The sequence below is a fragment of the Galendromus occidentalis genome, unplaced genomic scaffold (assembly GCF_000255335.2).
Source record: "Galendromus occidentalis unplaced genomic scaffold, Mocc_1.1 scf7180000077231, whole genome shotgun sequence".
Lineage (NCBI taxonomy): Eukaryota > Metazoa > Arthropoda > Arachnida > Mesostigmata > Phytoseiidae > Galendromus > Galendromus occidentalis.
This window is the reverse complement of record NW_003805219.1, coordinates 478,540-499,112: the sequence shown is the minus strand read 5'-3', so window position 1 is coordinate 499,112 and position 20,573 is coordinate 478,540. Positions and strand designations below refer to the sequence as shown.

The following is a 20,573-nucleotide window of genomic DNA, read 5'->3' as shown; positions in this document are numbered from 1 at the left end:
CGCTGCACTTGTGTGCCTTCCTCCTCCCTGCCCGTCTGTGTCCGTCCATCGCGGCGAGTCTCGAGCAGCTCGCTGTCGAGCGAGCGGGGACATTGTCAAACCGAGCATGTTGCAGAGGCAACTGCATCGAGGGGCCGAAGTTCTTTGATTCCTTGATAATTCCACGTCGCTCAAAGAGGAGCGCGAGGCTCCTGGTTGGGATATATTAAATATCTCTCTCAGTCAGTCAGGACTCGGCCGTTGCGCTCCAAACGTCTCGAAAATGTCGATGGCGATCCGACACGCCCATCAGGCCTCCCGCGGGTTCTCCCCGAGCCGGGGACAGTGGAGAGTTTATTCTTGGTTTTGCGGAGCTCCCGACGCGCGAAAATTGATCTACAAACGTTACAGGAACGACGGCGAGTCCGTCGGTACTTTCAAAGACCGAAAGAGGCATCACTCGTCGGAGCAGAAGAACTAAAATTAAATCTCTCAAATAGAAACTCTTCCCCTGACTAAGTACACACTTCGCTTCCCTATCTGTTCCTTTGAACTCCACAAACACTCACCGTTCAAACTCATCTCCTAAACTCATTACCTAGAATGGAACCGGTCTTCCTCTATTCCGCCTCCTCTTCCTCCTCCTTTCACCGATTCTCTATTTCGCCTCCCCTCCTGTCCCTCCCTTACGCATCGGAGTTTCGTCATGACGGAAACCCGGAGAAATTCACACCTTCGTTCCGCGCGTAGACGGATCCACTATGGCAGACTGATCGTGAGCAGAGGAGCCGAGAATCGTTCACTTCGTTCCCCTTCGTTCATACTGATTTTCAAAATAAAAGCATGCTGTCTCATCGTATCACACAGAGCGTCGATTCCGTCGAGCCCGGGACGAAGGTGAGGAATGACGATTCCGAGATAGAGCTTCTTCTTCACGGAGCCATCGAGGGGCGAATTCGAGCGAGCGCTGGATAACTCAAGCGCGAACGGAGGCATGCGGGAACTCTCTTCGAGCTCTCTGGTACCGTTTTCTTTCGTGATGAAATTGAATACCGTCAAATGCAAATATCTGACAACAGCAGAAAACCTGGGCAGTCTATCCTTCCCTGCTGAGCACGTTTCGACACGATCGGCGATCCAGCCCCGAAAGGCTAAATCTTCCCAGGTGACATATATTGCTTGAGACAAATCAAATATCACCTCGGAGCCATTCGGCTTGTTCCTCCATTGCTCAGTCATCCTTCCGATGATGTCGCCTCCGGATTTCGGAAGTTCTGCGGAGGTCCAAAACGGTGCGCTCTCGGAACATGATCCATTCCGGTCTGTGACATAACAGACCTCATCTATATTCGTATTCGCCGGGAATGAGGATTCGAAAGCGGAGCGAATAGTTTTTTAACAAATGCAACTCCGCTCGCCCGCGCGGCTCTGCCTGGCTTCCCATGCGTGAGTGGGTTGAAGGTTGGCACCATGCGCGGATGGGCGAGCGAGTTTGCGCGTCTGTGTCCTCTGCTGGCTTCTCTCCGAGCGATAATTGCGAATTCGATCGACTGTAACAATTCCGACGGCAAGAGACCCCGAACGTTCTGTGGAACATCCCTGACCTGAGCGATTCGACACGAGCGTTGTGAAGCGACACAGCATGCTTCGATTCCTGAGTTACCGACTATTGTCGATTCGGAAATCCTCGCGGAATCATCTCCGATTGCGCGTAGCTGCCGGCGACGCGAGCAACTCCACAGTTTGTTCTAGAGGCTGCTGAAGGCAGCAGCAGCAGCGGCGGCGGTGGCGCTGCAAGTGCGTTATGGTGAGGTCCAATAGGGCGGCGAGGCATGGCGGGCGAGCTCGCTGGAATGGAATGGCAACATCAATCCCCGAACCCCACTAATTGTTGGTCTGGGAGTTCCTCCACGACCGACGGCCGTAGTCGATGGGAAAACAGCAATGCGGTCGTACGTAAGAGGAGAAACAAGAAGAAGAAAAAGAAGAGGAGAGTCAGCCGGCCCCGATGGCGTTCGGCGGCGGTATCCGTAGCGGCATTATCTGGGCAACAGTGGCATGAGCTGGAAGAAGGCCAGCGACAGGAATTATTGGTGTAGGAACCGTGGTAGCGATTTTTTTCCCGGGCAGCCCAAGTTTCCCCGGAGGTCGATACCGGGAACATGTTTGCGCTGAATTCTCCTCTGACTCAGTGTGTCGATGACTCACCACAACAAAAATAATTGAAGCACGCAAACAATCCCGTCGGCCGACCGACGCGACGGCCGTCCGGTCTGTCGGTCCGAAGGAGACACTCGAATCATTCACATTGAACGCTTGTGATTACCGAGTTATCGACAGCCAAGGCTGCGGATGCCTGAGGCAACTCCCTTAATTCCGCTGGCCGCCATCGGTGGAACTGAGGGGTGCACAAACGTACTCCGGGGTAAATTCTCGCTGGCGCGCGAGGACGCTGCGATAGGAGAGCGAGACGACGCATCAGGAATGTCGACATGCAACAAATGATCGGGAATCTTCTATAGTCGAACCCGGACCGAGCTAGAGACAGCGGTCTAGTCGAGGATCTGAATCCCGCCATTCATTGGCCGAACGCCGCGAACCTTGGAGTTTCACTCATTCATTCTACTGCTCAGATTTGTTATTTCCACATTCAGCACGAAGGGCTTGAGGGTGAATTCAATCCATAGCCAGCCGGGGAAAGGGAGTTCACAGGAGCTCAAACACAAACTGCGCTCGCTCCACTGAAACGAAATGCATCGGAGCTCCTCGCAGATGATTGCGGCTGAAGTGAAAGCCGAGACTTTTTCAGAAACGACAATCGAGAGCTTTTCCATTTCGTGTCCTTCTGTCCCTTGTTGAGTTCTCACAATCCTTCGATGTGAAAGGATGACTAAAAAGCTTCGACAAACGTACAGGCCATCTCGCCATCCATGTATGAGGCCGGGGAAACGACCTACGTCGGGAGAAATCCAATGCAACTCACAGTCTCTCTAATGCATTTCGAGAGCTGGAGAAGAAAACGAGCAGGGAGGAGATGGCCCGAAAGGGGTACTGATGTGGAAGATACATACATTTCGATTCCGTCAGCGGGAACCGCGGATCATTGCCCTTTCTCCCTTCGGTCGGCTGGGGCTCGTGTCATAAGTTCAGGGCGGCTCATCGGACGAGAGCACAACACGAGTGTGAAACAGCTACGGAGGTGTCATCAAGCCTCGGGCGTTGAACGGGACGGTGGTGCTGGTCGAAGGAGAGGAGAGCGGGCTCCGACCGATGGAAACAGCTCCTGGCAGGAGCTGAGGCTCTTTTCCATACAATCGGAGATCCGCTCGATCAGCCAATACTCATCCATTAAGGCAATCAACGCCCGGCGAGCCTCGAGACTTGTCGTTTTCGGAGGACCCACTTAGGATGTGCGTCTACGCTTAGACACTCCTTGCTTACTTCCTCGCTCGCTCGCACGCTGCTTTCCAGGTCTCTTCGTACTCACAATCAGAGTAGGGCCACCTCGGCCTCTGTCTTCTCCGTTGTCTCTGTTTCCCTCAGCCTTCCCTGCGGCGACTCACACTGCTACCTACTGCCACTTCTACTCAGACGGCTCGCCATTGATTTCAACCGATCCGCTCGGTCAGCCATGCACAGCCAGTGAACAACGTTCGCCATCAGCTGCTCTCCAGCTGCATGTCTAATAGCAACTGGGCTAACGATCTCGCCGTTCTCGGACAGAAGTCACTGACCACCCGGTCTGATTGCAGCTGGGGAAAAAACCATGCACTCGGGAAATACCTGATTGAGTTCGCAACTTGAGCGAGCGATCATTGGGCCGACTCGTTCTGCGGGAGGTTGCTTGCTATCGATGTGTTTTCAACGTCCGCAACTCGAAGCCAGCGACGTGTTTGCCTCCGGGCATCTACTATCTATGCAGATTCGCCTGAGCCGGGAAGCGGGACGGCAACTCTGAATCAATGGATGCGTTCGCTCACCCGCGTGACTTGATGCAACGTGACAAACCATCTTGTCTGTCGCGGGAAACATCCGCTCGTCGAGACCAATATATGTGCGAAATGAAGGTTTTGCATTCGGCTGCAATCAGAACCTTAGTCTCCTTGCTCCCTCGGAGAGCATCCGAGAAGGGCTACCTTGCTTGAACGCTAAGCAGAAGACACGAGTATGCTCGGTAGTCCGCATGCGGGAAAGGTTCAGATGACCTTCCTCGTCTGCCTTCCGCGGATCCGCCTCGCCGTAATTTCGATTTGTCCTTCTCCTCGAGTGAAACAAAGATTTCAATTGCAGGAGCGGCCTTCGAGTCAGGAGTCATCCCCGGCATGGCGAGGAATCCCCATGAATCTGGGTTCAAACACGCGTCAACTCGAGAGAAAATTCGCCGGCACTAGCTCCTGAGGAGCTCTCACTCTGCTCAATAGAAAACTTGCTAGAAATTCCACCCTGCCCTCCTCTGAGGTAATTAATGAAAGCTCTCACTCTGTTCCAGAGTCTCTCAAGCAACGTGCCTGAAAGACAAATTCCGTCACCATCATCGGGGGCTCGAATGGGGGACAACCTCGAACCTTTCGAGGCCGGCCTGCGCCTGGAGACGGATTCTCATGTCTCATGTCCGTCATGCGTAGGCGCCCTCAACGGCCAGAGCCTCTATCTTTCGTTCCATCAGTCGAGCAGTGGCCTCACGCTCCCTATGTTGGTCTCTCAATTTCGGTAGAGCTCAACTTCATTCTCTGATTTGAGGTACCGATATGAGTAGGTGGAGCTCCGTGTATAATTTTCGTCCATATCGGGGATATGCGTCTTTCAATCGGGGCAACATCCTTTTGGTTCTCTCCTCGCAACGGATTCCTGCTCACACGCGCCTGAACGATCGCGCGTTGGACCGGACCGCATGTTTTGAACCCTCCTGTGTCACCGAGTTTTTCCTTGGGTAAAATCATCATAAGTGACAGAAGTGCGTCAGAAGTACCGTCCCTCGTCGCACACGCGCACTCCGAGTCGGGATCTTTTCCATCATTGTGTGACCATGTAGGTATATAATGCTCCTGGAGAGAAGTCTCGGAGCATGACTGACCAATCAGTGGCCAGTTGACAGCATTACCGCTCACCGCAAAAGATTCACTCGAGCCTCGTGGAACACTCAACGTCGGCTGCCATGCCCCCGGGAGACATAAAAATAGAACTCGAGAACGTCGAGTTTTCAAAAGTTCCCAATATCGTGGCGGAAGTGCTGAAAATTTTTATGACTGTTCTGCGTCGCAGCAAATTACTGTGTAGTTTTGTACCGAGTCTGTGTATACTCGAGGGCATTGAGAACGGTCTGGACTACCACAGTGGTATGTTGATAGCAGAGCTGGTCGGTGTCGTGACGCGCCAGGACACTTCTGCATATTCGACCCTGATCGTGGCAATCGCGGGCATCGCACTGCTCAATTCCGTGGTTGGCACTTGTAGGATCTTCCTGACCGCCTACGCAAACGTCGTGTTCCGTCAGGTGCTCACCCGTAAAGTGCACAATATGTACTTCCGAAATCACAACTTTTACCAAGTTAACTGCCGAGAGAAACCTCTACCGAATCCCGATCAACGCATCGGTTCCGACGTCGACATCTTGGGTGATTATCTGTGTTGGATGCTGTCGGTGATAATGACCACACCGTTCACAATCACGTACTACTTCTTTCAAGTGGGGAGCACCCTCGGCTGGACATACTCGATGATTATTGTCAGCTATTTCTTCGTGATCGTCTTCTTCAGCAAAGTTCTCCGAAAACCAATTATCCCCAGAGTGTGTGAAAAACAAAAGATGGAAGGCCGCTTCCGACAACAGCATCTCGACGTCGTAGAGAACGCTGAGCGAATCGCTTTCGTGCACGGAGCCGACGCCGCGGAGTATCGCTACACGGAGCAGGCATTCAACAGGCTCGTGCAAGCGTCGAAAGTAGTGCAATTCCTCACGATTCCAGTGCATTTCGTCATGCGTCTCGATTCCCGAATGGTCTGCGTAGTGACCGCTCTCATTTGCGGGACTCATATATTTTCAACGGAAAACAAGCTTTCCGAGTCCGATCTCAGCGCCAAATGGACGAAAATATTCTTCCTCGTATCTCAATTGGCGACGCTATGCCACAAATACGTTTTCATAATCAGTCATCTGATTAATATCGAAGCCATGATTCGGCGTATAGCCGAATTACTTGACGGGATGGATGATTCGAGCAGAATTATCAACGAACAGGGGACGTTGGATACCGAACCTCGTTATTCACTTAGGAATCTCACCGTCGTCGGGCCCAATGGACAAGTTCTCGTGAGAGAGCTCAATATCGACTTCGGTATACGACACAACATCCTCATCTGTGGACCCAGTAACGTTGGCAAGAGTTCTTTGTTGCGCGTTCTGAGGAGATTGTGGCTCCCAGCCGAAGGTCAGGTCATCTTCAGCGGACAAAGCAGTCAGGTCATGTTCGTTTCTCAAAACATGTTCTTCGGAGCGGCCTGCGGCTCACTACGGAAAGCTCTCACTTATCCTCGAGATGATGCCGCGATCGGAAGAGATACGACGGACGAACTGCTCGCGGTGCTGATGAAACTGAAGTTGTCGCATGTTCTGAAGCGATTCGCCGGGGATTTGGATCGAGAAATCGACGAGCACACGCTGTCAGTGCTCTCGTCGGGTGAGCGACAAAGATTGTCCTTGGCTCGTATCTTGTTTCATAGGCCCAAACTCGCGTTCTTGGATGAAGCAACGAACGCAGTTGACAGAACTCTCATCCAGATTTTCTTCCGTGAATGTAAGAACCTTGGAATAACCACGGTGACTGTGACGCATAATCGAGAGCACTTGTTAGAGTTCCACGATAGAATCCTCGAATTGCGGGAAGATTCAACGTGGACAATCAAATGTTTGGCTGACAATAATTCTGAGAGAGAGACCGTGTGAAATTCCAATAAATAGGTCTTCCCGTTATGACGAGAAGGCACTGGTTTCGACATGGTGCTCGGAATCGTCGACCACACCTCCGTCGAACACCGTTTTCTTGTATGATTGACCCATATGTATCCTGTATCCTAAATCCTGAGATGGTTTATTTTCACGAAAGCTTGAGTTCACACACATATCCCGATGGTCGAGCGTCTCAGCCTCTCCAGGCTCCCCGTGAAGTATCCCTTCGTGTGAGGATGCCCGCATTTCGAGACGAGCCTCCTTGCGGACAATTTACTGCACCGCGTCGTTCTCAAAGATTCCTGGTCCCTAAGCATCGGCATCCCCTTTGAGAGAAGTGCCGCGTAGGAGGAACGGGACACTATTTGGAAGAAAATCCGGATTTCTTTGCCTGCTCGCCAATTCGTAAGTCAGTGAGGGGCATAAATATCAGAAGGGACGATATATGTCCTCGTCATACCAATCTTATGCTCAGACGCAAGCCGATTCTACTCGATTGGGTTTGCAGCGAGAGAATCGGAGAATGCACATGAATTCCCCAGTGTAATAGACATTCATCGAATAAGAAGTCTCCACCGAGCATGGAAATGCAATCGACGTCGTTTGCGAATCGTTCCTCTGCTAGCTCTACCCCTGGGGATCCGCCAGGATTTTTCATTTTTCATGAACCCCCTCGGAGGGAAGTTCACTCGGCCTCAATCCAAGGCCACTGTGTCAGATATTCTCCTGAAGAGTCCGTTGTCCTTATACAAGTGGTCATCCACCATGGCGTCAGCGGCCGATGGACTGCAGAGATATATAAATATCAGCATCGGTCTGGAAAGAAGCCGTCGAGAGTTATTGGCCAATCAGTGGCTAGCGAGCTCAGTACGCGATCGGTCACCGGCGCGATTCATCCCGGGACCATGCTGTGAGCAGCCATGCCCCTGAGCGACATCAAAATCGAGCTCGATCGGGTCGAGTTCTCGAAACTCCCGAACATCGTCGCCGAAGTGTGGAAAATTTTCATGACCGTGCTCCGTGAAAGCAAAATGCTCTGCAGTTTCCTGCCGCTCTTGTGTATACTCGAAGGCTTGGAAAACGGTTTGGATTTCAAGAACGGCATGCTACTGGGAGACATGGTCGGTGCCGTGACGCGACAGGACGCCCGCGGTTTCTCCTTGTTGACCATCTGGATCGGCGGGATCGCTGTCTGCGGTGCGCTAGTCGGCGCGTGCAACAATTTCCTCTCAGGATACGCAACCGTCACGTTCAGGGAGACCCTGACGCGGCAGCTCCACCGTTTGTACTTCCGAAATCACAACTTCTACAAAGTGAACTGTGCGGAAAAGCCAATCTCGAACCCAGACCAAAGAATCGGTTCGGATGTCGACATTCTCGCCGAGTCGCTGTGCTGGATGCTGTCGGCGATCCTGACAACCCCTTTCACTGTCTCATACTACGTCTGTCAGGTCGGAACGACTCTCGGTTGGATCTATTCTTTCATCATCGTGGGCTATTTTTTCCTTATCGTATTTCTGAACAGACTCCTGCAGAACCCCATCGTCCCACGAGTCTGTGAGAAACAACGCTGGGAGGGTCGTTTCCGACAACAGCACCTGGACATCGTTGAAAACGCGGAACGTATCGCGTTCGTGCACGGAGCCGACCTCGCAGAATTTCGTTACACTGAAATTACGTTCAGTAAATTACTGCGAGCATCGAAGATCGTTCAATACCTCTATCTTCCTGTCCTCTTCGTCACGCTTCTGGACGGTCGAATGGTTAAGGTCGTGACCTTCATCATCTGCGGAGCTCATATATTCGCCTACAGAAGCCATCTGTCAGAAGCTGAAATCAGCACCGAGTGGACGAAAACTGTTTTCGTGGTAACACAGCTCGGCGTTCTGTGCCACAGGTATGTCAGCATCATCTGTTACCTCATCCACATCGAAGCCATGATCCGGAGAGTCGCCGAGCTCCTCGGCGGGATGGACGATTCGGGCAAGATCATCAACGAGCAAGGATCAACTGATAGTGAGCCTTCGTATTCTGTGAGGGACTTGACAGTCACCGGACCAGACGGGACTGTTCTAGTCCGCAAATTGAATATCGATATCAACACCGATTTCAGTATCCTGATAACCGGCCCCAGTAACGTGGGGAAAAGTTCTTTTCTGAGAGTTCTCCGAAAACTGTGGGGGCCTGCCGAAGGCCACGCTAGGTTCGGCGGACACAACGATCAAGTGATGTTCCTCTCCCAAAACATGTTTTTCGGAGCGGCATGCAATACACTGCGGAAGACTTTGATGTATCCATTGGACGGCAAGGAGACGGGAAAATGCGACGGGAGTGACATCGCGGAAATCCTCGCCAAACTACACCTAGCCCGAGTCTTCGAAAGACTGAAGATGGACCTCGACGACGATTTAGACGAACGGACCTTGGCAGTGCTATCGTCCGGGGAACGGCAAAGATTGGCCTTGGCGCGAGTTCTGATCCACAGACCGAGGCTCGTGTTCCTTGACGAAGCGACAAACGCGCTCGACAAGCCGCTGGTGGAGACTTTTTTCAGGGAGTGCCGCACCCGAGGAATAAAAACCATAACGGTCTCCCATGACCGGGATAATTTGTACAAATTCCACGACAGAATCTTGGAATTCCACCATGACTCCTCCTGGACTGTTCGACAGTGTAGATCCGTGTGTAATGAGTGATGATGCATTTTCGGCGTGGAGAAATTCTCTTAGCAATGAATAGGCTCTTCATACATTGAAATGTACAACAGTAATTCGTAATTGGACCGGGCGGATGTCGAACCTCCATCGATGGCCGAGATTGAGGCTAAGACTCTCGCAGTCCCAGCCCGATGACTCATAAGAAAAGATGGCAAGACGGGGTTTCTCATGATTGATCCCCTACAAAGAATCGGACGTGATGTCTCTCCATCCCAGACTTCGCAATCTTTATTTCACGACAGGGCGATTCCGACTACACCTATAGGAGGGGGGTATGCGATTCATTTGAATTCGCTAACTGGCGTCGTCAGATTCGGCTTCTTCGCAGAGCGTGACATTGGTGGACTGGAGCTGGAACAGGGTACCCTCAGTTTCGGGATGGGATCTTCCGACCGGCGCAAAGTCCATTCCGAAAACGGAGGAAATCTACTCAGATGTTCCCGAACAACTACGCTCCGGAGCATCAAGGCCCCTAGGATTGGTTGCTATTCTCCATCTGATTCCTACCTCGTCCCAGAATCCGTCATAGTCTGTGACTCATAGAGTATGAGCCTAATACTCAAGCCGTCCTCAATTGAAGTTTCCGAGAGTCGGGAGATGCTTTCTGCTCCCGGAGCGGGTCGGAAGGTCAGCTTTTTTCGATGACTTCTCGGGTACGGTAGGACAAACTGCAAAGAGTGATCGACGGATTGCCGTGAACTTATCTTGGAGAGCTCATCATGGACTAGTCGGCGGGAGCGATTAAGTTTCGTGACGGAAAGCGGCCGGCATAGCAATGTCTCTGAGGAGCATCAAACACAGGAGGCTAGGCTCCAAGAAGCATATCGATCGTGGAAGCTTCGGGTCCTTCACTGAGGGTTAAAAAACTCTCCTACTATATTGCAGGGAACCTTTCGCGCGCAGAATCCCCACGATATCAAGTAGAATTTGAATCAGGTGATGGAGTATTCCCAGAGTGCAGGGTTCCCAAGCTCGAACCGAAGTTGGACCACTCAGTGTCGAATCGTCTCTTCATGATATTCTAACTACAATATATTCCGAACCCCGTATTGGATAGGATACCGGATATGTCTCGGCCACGAAGGCTAGGATCGGACCTGTCGCTCTGAAGTGCCGGATCAATCTTGAAAAACTGAGTTTAGTAGTTCGGCATGGACCTCTCAATGAATTGGAGTTTCTGTGGGAAGCGGCTGGCCTTTCGCAGAAAGCGCGCTTTTCAGGGAAATGAGGTCCAGAACCATAGGGAGTCCTTCTAGCCCGAGCGAGTGTGCTCCAACCTCAGGAGGAATCGAGAGACCCGCGGAAATCCTCCGATCAAGAATCGGATTGTGTGGGCTCGGGGACTCCTGTCCAGGGCCTGTTGGATGAAACCGATTTTTTTTTCTGCACCGAACGAGTGCTGTAGCTGCTCCGGCTGTAGGATACCCGAGACACGGAACCAAGCGAAGACGGATCGTAATGAAGTGTCAGGAGACCAGAGAGCTCGCTGCGGGAGACCGACGGCTATACCTGCCCGCGCCTCGCAGGAGCCGTCACTGGTCCGATTGGGCCCCGGGATGGTGCTACTTGCACAGACTCGAGCGGGAACGCTATTCCGTCTATGAAAGCATTTATACTGGCAAATCTGGAGCTCGATGTGACGCGAATATCTGACGCTCCCGTGTGAGTTCTCGAGATTACGACCTTTCTCCCATAGTCAACCGTCGATTCCAAAGACCCCTCGTGGTTCGCCCCGAAAGACCTCATTTATAAGTAGTGGAGAAAGAAACAAGTTCTGATTGTATGTATGTCTCAGTCTCAGCGTGGAGCTACGCTCGAGCGGCGATGCTCCGTTTTTCTAGGCATCTCCCGATCCGTAGTCGTCAGATCCCCACATACGGGAGAACAAGAGAACCGGGAATCGGAGTGCTCAAGTGGTCACACGGCAGATGGGGCCCTGGACTTTGAGGGAGAGTGCTCGATTTTTTTGTACCCGCTCGATTTCGACTGTAGATGAACGAACAAGCCTTCTCACAGAATCCCGGAGCGAAATTCTGGGCGGGCTCAGCTTCCGCATCCGTCGATTCGACCTACTGGAGCAGATCGGGAAAGTGAGGCCGAACGTAGCTCGCTGATGAATTCCAGGATCCCTTCGCCATCGGATCGCAAGTTCCTCTCCCTAAGCACGGGGCCCTAACGGAGATTTTGACGTTCGTATTGAGGGAAGAAGTACGGGTATCTCCTGTCACATTTGAAGGTCCAAGATGGTATTTGATGCCAGCGGAAATGAAATCGAATCAATGTCGTAGGGGGCCGAAAAAGGACCTTCCCTGCGAACACTGCCGTTGTGGTCCTCACGGTCCCGGACTAGGGATGTTCGACGATGACCTCATTGAAGCGTTCGAATGCCTTTCACCGTCTGCGCGGCGTCCAGCGAGTTGACATGCACGCTCCACGAGCGCTGCACCTAATACCCATCATCTCGACGCTGTCCATCTTCCTCCCTCTGGCGTCCAGGCTTCTCTCGGATTCCAGATCCGGACAAGTTTAGCGTGTTTCCGGGCAGAGTTTGAACAATGCGTTCGAGGAACCTCGGAAAAGAAAGCGCTTTTGTCCTCATTCAGCTCTAAGTTCTCTTCGGGGAAGTTCCCCCCAGTGCTCACAATGTCTAAGCTCTTGTTCTAGCCAGAGAGATTCTCATGGGAGATCTCCGACGTGAACAATGCATCTCAAGAATGCAGGCTTGAGGCATAGAGCCTCGGTTGCATGATTCTTCGAGACGTTGAGAATAGCTCAATCAGCCCGTTGCAATTTCTCAGAGTGATATCAGTGAGATTGCCATCGCGATCCGCCTCATTCCGTTGAACGGCTATCCGTCAACGGAGAACTCTTGTCGGGCTCCCTCCTAGCCGACGTCAGCGATCACTGAGCTGACGGGCTCGTGCCACATTGTTCAGCTGAAATCTGACGCTGAGAACTTGCGCGCGGATGAAGGAAGAGCTTTATTTTTAGACCTCCTCATATTTTTATTCGCATGATGCGTCGAGGGACAAAAACATCGTCGTAAACTTCTCGGAGCCACACGCGCAGCAGGGTTTCGCATCGAGATTTCCATTCGAATGGACTCCCCACAGGAGCAGGTCGCTTTCAGCTGCAGCTGTCTATCTCAACTCCGATTGTCGATATCCCGCCAAAAGAAGATGTCTCCGTTTCTACAAAGAAAAATGAAAATCCAAAGTTCCCCGTTGGATCTCTTACAGAGGAACTCAATCTAGGGATCGAATTGAGTTTTCCGGAAATTCAGTCCCCCAGCTGTCGAGGCGCTACGCAGGTGAGTAAATACGCATTCTTGCGCAGAGAATACGCGACAGAAAATGGGGCGACCGCTCCACTCGCTACACGGACGCTACGCCTCACCCCAGGCGGTTAATAATTTCTTCGATATCATCTGAATGGAATATCTCTCCGAATGCATCAGCTAACGTTAGGAATGAGCGAGCCGTACGTGCCGGAAAACAACGTCGGCATGATCGATCAAGTCTTGAGTTCGTTCATTCACTCTGACGGAAGTATTTTCCGCGACCCACGACTTGTACCGCCGAATCATTCACAGACCTCGCGGCTCTGCCGGAAAACCTCCCGCGAACAAATCGGGAAGCCCGTCAAAGGTTATGGTTCACATGAATACAGATCCCCAACAGCCAAGCATCGAGCTATCGGTCAGGCCCTCCCGGCGTTGGGAACACTCTCTATCGAGCTCTTCATTAGGGGAAAATTAATCTTTCCGCCCAGACCCCTCCGAGAGAAATTGACAATCATTTCTCAAGTCTGATACGCAATGATATGGTGGCTCCGGAAATGATCAGGGAAAGACAGCTGCTTTGTATTGGCATCTGCGGACCCTTCTCGAAGAAGTGACAACAACAAGTTATGCGGTCTCGGTCTCCTCTGGTAGAATTAGGGTCCTCGCCTGGACGGCGATTCCCATCAATTCGCTTTGCTACTTCAGAGAATGAATCGGAGATTACTGAAAACATCGGACACGGCAGAGAGACCGAGAATCAGCGAGTGGCCTGCGATTGAGAGTCCTCGGAGTCGACAAGCTCGAGGAGCTTCCAAACATAAGCATAAGGGCCCGACCTGAGAGCTCAGCGTCTGACAAGCAGACTCAATCCGATACGGCTACCTCTGTGTAACGAATTGCAGACCTGAATCACTATAATTTCCCATTAGCGAAACTTCTGCTTGCTCTCGACGTCGAAGCAATCACAAAGAGCAGCTTTCATCGATCGTCTAGAAACCCGCCTTGTGCTTCAGCTTGGTGAAAAAAATAGTCCGAGATGAAGCATCGTGACGGGCAAGACCCTTAATTAATGAGGGCCTTGAAGAAAAATCTCGTTTTCTGGAGGAGATTTAAGTTCGTCCCGAGGTCTACTCTGAAGCTGCTCGGGTAATTGACCTACAGCTTCATCAATCTGATGTTCTCCTTGCTCCCCCGTCTCTCTCATTCGTCGTTGCCGGGCGACCATCTTTGAGCCCAGAGACTTCGGATCGGAATGAATAAGAGGCTTTCAGTTCAGTGACCAGATGATGCTACCGAGTAATTGGGTGAATTCTTATGTTTGCACGACCCTCGGAGGAATTCCGCCAGCCCCAATGGCTTAGCGGTACAATCTGGAAAGGTCTCGATTCCCGTTCTATCGAGCGGCCAAGCGATCGAGCGAAGCCGGAAACACCGAACGTTAGAAAGAGATTTCCTCCAGAAAACGCCAACGTCAAATAACGATGAGGCGGCATTCCTGTACGAGAGCTCTTTTCTGGTCGAAACCAACAAACTAACAAACAGGTTCACGATTATTCGATCTGGCTGGCTTGAGAGCTAGTCCTGCCAGAGTCCGCGCATCTCCGTCTTCCGGCTCAGAAGACTCGTTTCCCGATCCGTCCGTCGGTCGAGAAGCGAGATAGTGGTGTCGCGAAACCTGAGCTTGTGGCAAACCTCAGGACTCCTCAAGGGCGATACCGATTCACCAAGGGCGAACATAACCCGTCCCCTTCATAAATATACTACATTTCTACCAAACCATTTCCAGCTCCCGAATTCAGATCGGGAGTCCATCGAGGCAGGCGAGGTCCGAGGACTTTGTAGACTAGTGGCGGAGGCCTATGTAGAAAGTCCAGCATCAGCGTAAACGTAAGAAATTTGAACCCCCTCTCGATATATCACCCGCCTCGGGAAGATTCTTTGAGCAGTTTCTATCCCCTCCCCCTCCCACCACCCCGAAGAGGAATCGTTGTGAATTTATTTTTGCCAAGATTTCCACCAGCCGGCGTCACGGCAATATCAAAGGAGATGGGAGTGAAATGAGGAAGTAAATATTTTTGTAGAGCTCAAAAAAGTCTAGGGAATTATTTCCAGAAAAATAAAAATAGCAGCGCGCAGAGGCTTTCGTGCGTTATCGAGAATCGTTCGAGCGGCATCCCCCCTGCTGCCACGGATCATATCATCGAACTGCTGCGGTTGCAGGCAAAGTTCCTCCCAAAAATCGATTCAGGGACATGAATTTACAGCGACCGGAATCTTAGTGAGCTCCAGCTCGTTCAAATTTGCCCCTTTCGAAAGTCGAGTCATTCTTGGGCACCATCGCGTTGCGAAAGTGCGACTTTGAGGATATTTGTCGAATAGTTTCGTTCTGATTCCGAATAAGAGGAAACAATTTTTCTGCCCGGAACGCAGCCATTCCACTGTCGTACGCACATGTGCTCTGGGAGCGTAGGATGCTAATTGAGATCCGGCTCACAGGAGCCGCGTCTGCTCAGAAGTGGTACACAAGCATGCTCTCGAATTGCCCGCCGGCTGTGCGTCGAGCAAGCGTGTCAGTCTCGGCATCCGACTCCGGCCGGCAATTATCGCCGCATTTAAGCATGCTTGGATTCGTCGCCTTCGCCTGAAGCGCATTCCAAGCTAACTGTGACTCTTGCAGTTACTTCCCCGTCATGGCGACGACGCTTAGCCGTTTCTGCGAGTCCCCAGTCGGCGACTGCAAGCGAGCTCCGGGCTTGCACACACGCTTGCTCGCTCTCAGGCTGAAGGAGTGGGTGAGTGGGTGGCTGGCTGTGAGGCAAGGGGGTTCTTGCGCGCATGCGCAGATGCCCTTCGTCGAGTGGCGTTGTCCACTCGGTGGAGTACGCCGTGGCGGCCAGTTGCGGAGACAAGGAGGCAGGTTCGGAGCGCTTCTGCTCTGCACGTAGATGCGGTCCCTCGCATTTCTAGACGCCCGCAGGACGGTGGATAGATTCTGAGTCTGATTCTCACGACCACCAGAGTGTATGTGGGACCGGGCGGAAAAACTTGGACAGCTGGTGAGTAGCTGGATGCTCCCCTTCGCTTCTGCGTCGAACCGTCAACGGAAGGACTCTACGGATTCATCGGTATCATCGGCGTCGTCTCTCGCTGCCGACATCGAAGACAGCTCTCCGGGGAATTTCCTCGATTCCGACCGTTTAGTTCCCCAGGCGTCATCTCCCTTGTCGGCGACGGCTCAAACGTCGTTTTTGGACACGACGACGGCAGCGAATAACGCGGCAACTTCGAGCAATCGGGAGACCGTCAACGATCGTCTAATTGTTTCCTCACGAGAGGAGAGAAGTTGGCGGAGACTTAACTCGATCCAGGTTGTTACGGGTAACTTCGGTTGCGAATGAAGGCCTGAAGGCCATCGAGAACTGCTCAGCCGTAGCGAGCTACCGCAAGTCATCGGCCCGACTCGGGACGTAGCGCTCACGACCCGAGCTCCAAATTGTGCGACGAGTCGACGAGCTCCCCGTCCGAGATACTCGGGGCATTTTTTCTAATTCTGAGCGGCCCCTGCTCGACTGGACGAACGTTCTCACGCGCGTTAGGCGGGAGCAACTCGAGTCAGGGACAAATTAAACGCACCCTCGCCGATCGCCTCCCGGCGGCGCTGACGTCGACCGCCGCCGACGTCTGACGATCGCCGGCCTGCCGTAGTTACATCTTTCCAGGCGATCAGAGCGCGTCGGCTTTCCAGACAGCGGCGAATCATCCGTCCCTCGCAAGCAGGCGCGCGCGCGCGGCATATCCGACCCGGGACGCCCTCTTCCCAAGCTGCTCTCGCTACGAACGCGCTTTCTCTCTTCATTCGCCGGTCGCTTTACTACAACCGGCGGCTTCCTTACATTGCGATTGTTCTGCTCGCGTTCGTCGAGTCACATCAACGCACGAGCTAACGAAAACGACGCCGCTGTCGAGACCGTTCGTGCTCTGGAACATTGAGCTCGTTGTCACTCGCACGCCATGAAGCTCCAAACGCAAAACAGCACGACCCTCGAACCCCCGGACTTGGGGATGGAGATCCTCAGGATCTCGGTGAAAGTTCCTATGATCATCTGTGAGGATGTGGCCCCTCCCCAGGAGAACCAGGAGAACGACGGTGCCGGAGGGGCCGGGGACGACATGAACACGTCGCCGCCGACTTCTCCGCGCGTCATGAGCTTCCTGACAGTGCCCTCGGTGGATCCGTCCATCGAGCGACGGCCCTGCGAGTTCAACAACAACACCGTGAACGCGTAGATTGTTGCGAGAAACTCGCAACGAGCGAGCTTCATCATGGTTATTGTCGGAGGATACATCGACGAAGAGTTATTCCAACAACCACAATCAAGAGTTCGAGTTGTACATAATTCGAAGAAATCTAACGAGCGATCAACGACGAACACGATGGTCGCGGTGACGGGGTTACTGGCTGGTGAAGCAGAAGACTACGTGACGTGTACATAAGACAGCCAGAAACGGAGTGCTCGGTGTCCTAGGAGCTGACCGACAGTGAGTATCGATCATAGTGATTCTATAACGCCACATCCCTAGTGGGTACCCGGCTAGACACTCTGCATGTGTTCATTCTGCTTTCCGTTACCTGTGTGCGCCACAATGTTCTAAATTCAGAAGCTCAACTCGGAATGAGCCAGAAGCGCTCCTTATCGGTTTTCTTTTCTGCTCCAAGACATCCCGTGGGTGGGCCGCTTTATATTATTTCCCTCCGAGTCCCGTGGAACGCTATCCGAAGCTTTTATTTCATTCTCCGTCGCGGAGTCGGTACGGTTGGAATTTTCGTCGACGTGACGATCTCGTTCGGTTTCGTTCCACCGTTCACGATAGTGCGTGGGCCGTGGAAGAATCGAGTGTTCTCGTGGTCGCCGGGTCGATTTACTGCAGAGCTGAATCAACGGAAAATTCCGTGCACGTCGCCCTCGTGTCGGCTTTTTCGAAATCATTCGATCGGTTTCATGGGCCCTCGCGAATGGGGCATTCAGCGTGGATGGAATAGGGAGACAATGGAAAATGAGCACTAATTGAGACTCGGTGTTAGTTCGACCGCTTTCCGGAGCCTGTCTGATTCCACGTATCCGACTTCTCGTTGCGCAATGCTGACAGCGAGCTCGACGCGCATCGAATTCTTCCGAATAGAGGAATCCCGACTGCAGTATTGGATAGGTCCAAGTTGTGCTGCTCGAGGAAGAGTCCCGGTAATATTCTCACGGGTTCCCTTGGTGATGAGTTCAGGGGGAGAGCCGTCTCTCGATCCCGGCCCGAGTGATTTACCGACTCTGACAACGTTTCTGTCGTTCCTCGATCGAAGATCTCGTTATTTCTGTCTCGCAAGACATCCGTTAAGGACGAGTCCCGGAAGAGCCCGGAGTTTCGATGCAAACTTCTCGAATTGAAGGCTTGTACGGATCTACGAGGACGATTCCCTGATTCCGGCGAAATTTATGTGCTCTCGATTCGAGATCAAAAACTCAATCTCCGAGATCCAACGTCACTCCGTCTGACATATCTGAGCATGAATCTCCAGCGTCGAGAGTTCCTCGCTCGTTCTGACGTTCTAAATATCGACTCGAGAACGAATCCGATCTATGATTCCTAGGAGGGAGATGGGGGCGGAATCTTCGAAAGGATCCTTCGATTCGGCGCGACCGCGACTGATCATCATGAGAATCTTCCACCTCGCGTGACCGTGTGCAGACCGGGTTGTTTTTTTTTGGGTCGAGGAACGCAGCGCAGAAAGTTCTTCGATTTGCATTATCGGCTTTGTCAGGCAAGTCAATGGGAGACGCATGCAGAATGCGAATCAACAGCAATCACAAGGAAGAGGAAAAAGGAATGGCTTCCCGGTTTTTGGGGTCAGGAGGCTACGAGACTTCCCGTTTCCGCTCTGGAATCATGGCTATTCACAAAGCTCAGATGGTTGTTCTTTCGGATTTTAACCGATTTTCAAACTGCGATCTTTCTCATCGGAGGGGTTTCCCCCCTACGGGGGTCGGTCGTGAATGTCGGCGATATTCCGCTGGAAAGGGGGGGAACTCCATTCCTGAGACTTGCTCAGTTTCTCGGAGGCTTCCGTCGTGGCATCCGCGTTCTCATCCATTACACAGATTGATTGAGTCCGGAGAATGATCCTCGAGCCTCGTCTCATAATCAAACCGTTCGTGGACACCGCTCCGCGCACGGATTCATCGGAAATCGAATTCTCCGGCTCGAACGCCGACTGCGATGCGGACGTTCTGCTTTGGTGGTACGCTCTTCGGCTCCGGAACAGAATCTTTCTCCCGTTGTTCGTCATTAAGATATCTTTCACATCAAATCGACGTTCTTGTAGGAAGCTCCATGGCCATATAGTGCATAGGAGCTATAGAATTACTTCAGAAACTGACCGATGCAATTTTTCCCTCCGTTTCAGCAGTCGGGATCTTCTCTTGGATGTCATGGAATCTGGATAGGAGTCGACGATAGCAGACCTAGATTACAAAACTCAACAATTTGAATCTTCGACTATGCCGCCGTTTAGGCTCTGGGCTCTACGCTCCAGCGATCGATCAAGTCTGAGGAAGTCCAGTTTCAGTTGGAGGCAGCCCGAAGCGAGCAAATCATCATGAAAATATTTGTTGGGACTTCCCGTCGCGGTAGCGAGTCCCTCCTCTCTATTTCTTCTTGACCTGTCCGTGATAGAGTCCCGTCGAGCTCCGAGCTCAATTCTTCTTCCGAGGGCCGAGTGATGACTCGGAGTGAAGGAATCACTTCGTTCATTCGGCCAGCTGATCGCGGAGTGCTAGTTATCGGAATCCGTCTGTCGTCACCAACTTCACAATGAGTCCCGCTCAGTGCTGAACCTTTGGATAGACGTCAGAACTCGATCGGCGCGAACTTCCGTCGGCTTTTTGGACGTCGGAGTTCTCGCTCGCTGTTTCTGACCCGCTCGTCGATCCATCGGCCCCATTGGGATTCAGCGGGATCCGGTTTTTGTGAACGAAATAATCCAGGGACCAGGGGCGGTTCTGAGCACTTCCCAGAACGGTGAGCATACTTTGCTATATTGTGGCTGGCCCATCGGGTTTTCGACGAAGCGTGGCCATGTGACAAGCTGCATCATGTCTAGTCCGTTCCTAGGCCACGACCATCGACCTGGTGAGTGCCTGAATCCAGCCTGTGCGAACATGATTAATAGTTTGCAATATTTGTCGGGAGTCGATTGAGAAAAAATCCTCCTATCGTGTACATACTCGCGGTACTTTGCAGTACCGTTTTTTTGAAGTTTGATCCGCGTCGAATGAGCGCGCTGTCGAATGATGCCAGAATCATTATCATCGTTGTAAGAGAATGTACCCGATTTAGATGAAGTCCATGAGAATAAATAGTGAGTGGAAAAGGACATCTCACAAAAGAAAGCTGCCTCCGATTCTCGATTCCGTCTAACAATCGCTTATCGCCCTCTTGTAGCTCCTCTATTGACCTACTGATGATAACAGTTAGTTCGTCGTGACGTCGTGACCCTCAGTCGGTTTTTGCGGGAGTCTCCTTATCATCGTCCTCGATCAACCGCTTTTTCCTGTTTGGGATCTCAAGATCCCAAAACAGGAAATCTCAAGAGTGCGAT

General features: G+C 52.2%; 2 protein-coding genes across 2 annotated transcripts; both read left to right on the top strand.

The window, feature by feature from the left end:
- Positions 1-5,134: 5,134 nt before the first annotated feature.
- On the top strand, positions 5,135-6,922 carry LOC100897151 (ATP-binding cassette sub-family D member 4-like). Its single transcript, XM_003741955.1, has one exon. The coding sequence runs from the start codon at positions 5,135-5,137 to the stop codon at positions 6,920-6,922; it is 1,788 nt and encodes a 595-aa protein (XP_003742003.1).
- Positions 6,923-7,845: 923 nt separating this feature from the next.
- On the top strand, positions 7,846-9,639 carry LOC100909260 (ATP-binding cassette sub-family D member 4-like). The gene has a single exon (XM_018638979.2). The coding sequence runs from the start codon at positions 7,846-7,848 to the stop codon at positions 9,619-9,621; it is 1,776 nt and encodes a 591-aa protein (XP_018494495.2). The 3' UTR covers positions 9,622-9,639.
- Positions 9,640-20,573: the final 10,934 nt, after the last annotated feature.

Bases quoted from the DNA above. Each gene is read 5' to 3' on its own strand.
- LOC100897151 (XM_003741955.1), top strand. From the start codon at position 5,135: ATGCCCCCGGGAGACATAAAAATAGAACTCGAGAACGTCGAGTTTTCA.
- LOC100909260 (XM_018638979.2), top strand. From the start codon at position 7,846: ATGCCCCTGAGCGACATCAAAATCGAGCTCGATCGGGTCGAGTTCTCG.